Raw genomic sequence first — 5,000 nt, 5'->3', positions numbered from 1 at the left:
GGTGGGGGGGGTACGCGACATCCATTTCCGTTTGTGAAAAAATTTTTGATTTTGAGGAGTTGATTGCTCTTCTAATTTCTGAGCAGCAGAGAAATGGTGGTGCATCTTCTTTAGGAGGAACTTTAAAAGAAACTATCTTCTACTCAAATGCTGGAAGAGGTAGAGACAAAGGTAGAGGAGGCCGATCTGGAAGCCGTAGTAGAAATCAAGAGTATGCAGCAAACTCAAGAAAACCAATCCTATGGAGGAGGACGTGGTAACTCTAGAGGCAGGGGGAGCCAAAGAGGTCGTGGTGGATGGCAAAGAGGCCAAAATGCAAACAACAATGTTGAATGCTACTATTGTGGTAAAATGGGTCATATGACTAAAGACTGATATAAAAAGCAAAATGACATCATGAATGAAAAATTGCAACAAGGGCATTATACATCTAGTAAACAGGGTGATGACAGAAATGAACATCTGTTTATGGTGTACAATGGGGTAGAAAGCTAGCTATAGATGAACAACCAAGCTTAACTCAAACTGAAGGAAACACAGTCGCTGCAGTTTTGAATGTCAAGTCACTTGTCATTAATTGTAGGCCATTTTACATATATATTTGTACTACATCTTTGACAGCCCTTTTGCAAAAGGCACCCTTTAAAAATATACCTAGATGAATCCTGGAAAATGCCCAAACTAATCACATAGAAAAGTGCAGTTTATAACACTAGTCACTTGTCATTGAGTTTAGGCCATTTGATATATTATACATCAAATATTTGTACTAAATTTTAGACAACTCTTTTGAATAAGGCTTCCTTTAAAAATATACCTACATCAATCCGGGAAAATGCCCAAACCAATCACATAAAGTGTTGCAGTCTATATCAACAAGACAGTCATCCAAAAGAGCAAACTGTTGAGACGAGGACACATCTATGCAAACAAAGTCTTTGCTTGTTATGTTGTCAAAATTGGGCCAGAAACTTGAATTTTCAGCCTTTGACAGGTTTGGACAGATCCAGCTCTGCCATGTGGTGGAGCTAGAATGCATTGATCTAGCTCGTTTAATTTAAGTTTTGTATTGTTTTTGAGTAGAATAGATGTTTATTTATGCATTATAGGAGTAAGGTAAGTAGAATACACCCGCATCCGCCAAGATATCCACTTATGCACATGCCATTTGGAACAAAACGTATTTTCTGAATCGCCATTGTATGTGTTTGAGTGTGATAGTGGAGCCCATTTCAGGTATTCTCTATACATTGTGAGTGATTTTTGCATGTTGAAAGCCCACAGCAGCATTCAGAATGCAAAATCCTGAAAATCTGTCAAAATGTGTTAAGACACGCGTGTCTAACAAATGTCTGCAGATTTGAGACCTTGTTGTCTTGGTGATGTTCTATAGCATCTGTACATTGCATAAATGCACTCAAATCTATTCTGAGATTGAAAATTGATGCCCAAAACATGTGTGTGTGCAAGTTGAGAGAAATTGCAAAATTTGTTGTTCTGAACTGATTCAGAGCTCCAACTTTCACCAAAATTTAGGATTACACTCCCCACAGAAGGTATAACCACCTGCACAATCCAAATCTGCAAAAAAGTGAGATTTTATTAGACACGCGTGTCTAATAAATCTAGCTGCAGAAAGACATTTGACCTCATAAAAGTGATACCCCAGCTGTGTTAATGACCTGGCATATGTCAAATTTGCAAAATGATGCATTTTTCTTAGACACGCGTGTCTAAGGATTTGGCACATAGGTGAATTTCTAACATCATTTGAGTTGATCTTTGACTTGTCCTAGCAGTGTGCAATCAATTGAAGTTGCAAAATACTTAAAATGCTGCAAATTCATTAGACACGCGTGTCTAAGGAATTTGACACATCACTTGCATCTGACCACATCTAACCTCATAAATGAGTTGCCCAAGCATTATTAAGTAGATTTCAAGTTCCAGAATCACCAAATCACCAAGAATCATTAGACATGCGTGTCTAAGGATTAGTGGTCATTTTTGCTCTTGAAACTTATTCTTGGCATGTCCTCCTCTAGTAGATGAAGTGTACACCTTAAAGCTGCAAAGAGATTGTGTGTGCATGTGACAGGCGTGTCTAACATTAGACACGCGTGTCTAACAGAACAGTGAGATTTTGCACATCTGAATAGATATATCTCACTTGCATACATTGTACATTGCATATACTGGAAGAGATACTCAAGGAGGTGGTTAGAGCAAGTAGCCGTAGTTCATTTTTGCAGGACAAACCAAGTAAATAGGGTCAAACAGAGAGACATCGGGGACATTTTGCAATCAAACTGGGTGTAGAGACTGTACATACATAGTAGAACACGGCTATATAGTCAGGTCTTCAAAAATCTGTGTTTTTATTAGACACGCGTGTCTAATAAATCTGAGCAGAAGACACTATTACAGTACAGCATACCATAGTGAGTGCAGGGATTGTCCTAGGATTTACTTTTCAAGAGCCTGGGGAGCAAATAACGCCAGTCATTCTCGGCGTTCCGTGGCAAAGGACTTACAACGCAATTCTACTTTGGGTAAGGGATGGGTTACAATTCACTATCAAAGGCCAAAATATCTTTGAACCCTTTCTTGGCGAAGAGTGTTATCTTCCCGACACGGATGACGAAAAGGATCAACAAAAAGAAGTATCTGATCAAACAAGGATTCCAACCAGGGAGTCAGGACAACAGGGAAATGAGACACAAAAGTCATCAAAGCAAAAGTCACAAGTCTCATGTATTACAACAAAGGAAATTTGGATACCCAAGAAGCTTAAAGAAGCACAAGAAGGGTGGTCCCAGATATGGTTTACCTTCTTTATGTATTTAGAGGGGACGAAAAAGGCCAATACTTTGTCAGCTGAAGCACTATTCATCAGAGGATGCACCTCGCACTCTGGTCGGCCAATCATGGAAGCTCTGTAACTTGTTATCGCAAAGCCAATGATATGTTTGCTGCTTGTGGTGTCAGGGTTTGGGTTCTTGGATTATCGCTTCAACTAGCCTTCTGTAACCACCAGATTTTTGGACTTGTCTCCCACCCAAGACCCAAGAGAGGATGTTAGAAGACTCTCATGCATTTTTTCGATATTGAGTGAATCAAACAAAGACTAATACCGAGATCAATCCTGAAAAATATAAACAGTGCACAAAAAGGTGGAGAAATTAATGAAAAGCAAGAGGAGTTGAATGAAATTACTGGTGACATTGCCTGTGCCTTGGGGTTGTCAAACAAGAATAGCAAATCAAATTATCAATTTACCTCAACATATATATACTAAATGGAAGTGCTTGAAGTAAATACTGTGGCCATCAATAAAAGAAACTGCTCACAAAAACAAACAATTGGGCTAAAGGCTAAAAACTAGCAATTTTGCAACACTATTATGTTATAAGCTGCTGACCACAAAACCACCATTACAAATATTTTCATCTATCAGCAAATAGCATTTGGTTTACATACCATAGTTAGTACACTCCAAAATTGGAGACCAAAAAATTGTTTTACAAAAGTGGGCATTGCAAAGCATCTAAAAAATAAGCTCTACGGATCATGCTGAGGTTGTCGGCACACCTCTCGCCTCCACAAAGATTTTCTTAAAGCAACTTTCAAGCCAAGATCTCGCCCTCGTCGAACAAAAGGCAATCTGTGTGAAAGGTGCATCTCTTGGTAGCCTCACCTCCATCTTGCCATAATCACCTTCATCTCTAGGTAGGCACACAAGTCCTAAGACAATGTCAAAAGAGTGATCCAAACCTACCAGTGTAAAATTATTTTTACAAAACCTCCTCCATGCTGACAAATTCTCCTCATTGTCTGGAAACCACAAATTGGTGAGTGGAGTACGCTCTCCTGGAGGAGGCTCAATGCCATGAAGTACCCGAACATCTACCTCGAATACAAAAACAGCAATGGTGTCGGTGGCACATCTGGATGGATGATAATGTAAAGGGTGCTCATAAGTTTGCCTGATGGAATTCGAGACATAAAAGGCCTCTCTCATGCTAAACTCATTGCGGTTAAACAAGGGAGCAATGCCTCTCCTTTGAAAGCCTTCCAAGTGTCTATTTCTTGTGCCATGAAATAAATAAACTGATCCAGTTTCGCATGTGTTGGGATTATATATCCTCGCTGAATGATCCTCCACTGCAGCATGAGATACAAACTCCCAAGACCTTGCCTTTAAGGTCTGGTGTCTATCAAGATCTCCATAAGGCGGCGTTGAAAATGGAGACATGAGAACCACAACTGTCTCCCTCTGCATACTCTCAAAGTGAACCTGAGGGCTGCCTCCCTCTCCCCTGCCTCTACCACCACCTGCTCCACGGCCTGCTCCCACTCCCCTTCCTGCTCTATTACTTGCTCCCCTAGATGTGCTTTCCAAACTGTTGTGTGCAGAGGCACTTGATCTCCTTTGACGACGACGTTGGGTGTGCCATCCATCATCACCAGCATCGCATGGAGCATCATTCTCATCAGTATCACTGTCAGTCACAGATTCGACATGCCCAAGAAACCCCTGTAATACAGAACCCTGTACATCACATTCCATTTGTACATCACGCAGCACATTAATCGCAAGCCCTGCTTTGCCAGGGCGCAATGTGTATTGCATGCCCAAGTAAGAGTTTTGTAGGAACTCCATGTTGACCCGAATGGTTTCAACAAGACTGACAGAGAAAAAGTTGGTTAGAAAGGAAAGAACGTTCTCAACATCCTTGCTAAAAAGATAACCCTCTTCGAGAGAAAGCCTGTCAATTTCTTCTTCCATGAGGCCCCAAAAAGTTCCGCACGAGGGGGGCAAATTAAAAGCCACCCCCACATACTTGGGAGCGATGAAGCGCTGCAACTCTCTCGCCCTGTACTTCCTTTCCATGGGAACGTTGCTTCTCTGCTGATGACTGCGTAGGCTTCCAAAAACGCAGAAGCGCTCGAATCTGTTGGGTGAGGTGGCTCAGATTAAGTCGTGTGTTGTACATAGA

General features: G+C 41.1%; 1 protein-coding gene across 1 annotated transcript in view; it reads right to left on the bottom strand.

Moving 5' to 3' along the window:
- Positions 1-3,568: 3,568 nt before the first annotated feature.
- Positions 3,569-5,000, bottom strand: part of LOC147884491 (uncharacterized) — a 1,522-nt gene continuing 90 nt past the window's right edge. Inside the window, exon 1 of the mRNA XM_087398206.1 lies at positions 3,569-5,000. This exon is cut by the window's right edge and continues 90 nt beyond it. Coding sequence (XP_087254332.1) covers positions 3,569-4,894 — 1,326 coding nt within the window. The 5' untranslated portion in view covers positions 4,895-5,000.

Source organism: Dipteris shenzhenensis, chromosome 27 (genome assembly GCF_047967505.1).
Source record: "Dipteris shenzhenensis isolate YYH24624 ecotype China chromosome 27, Dip_SZ_1.0, whole genome shotgun sequence".
Taxonomy (NCBI): domain Eukaryota; kingdom Viridiplantae; phylum Streptophyta; class Polypodiopsida; order Gleicheniales; family Dipteridaceae; genus Dipteris; species Dipteris shenzhenensis.
The sequence above is the reverse complement of the archived record's forward strand: the minus strand, read 5'-3'. Positions and strand labels throughout refer to the sequence as shown.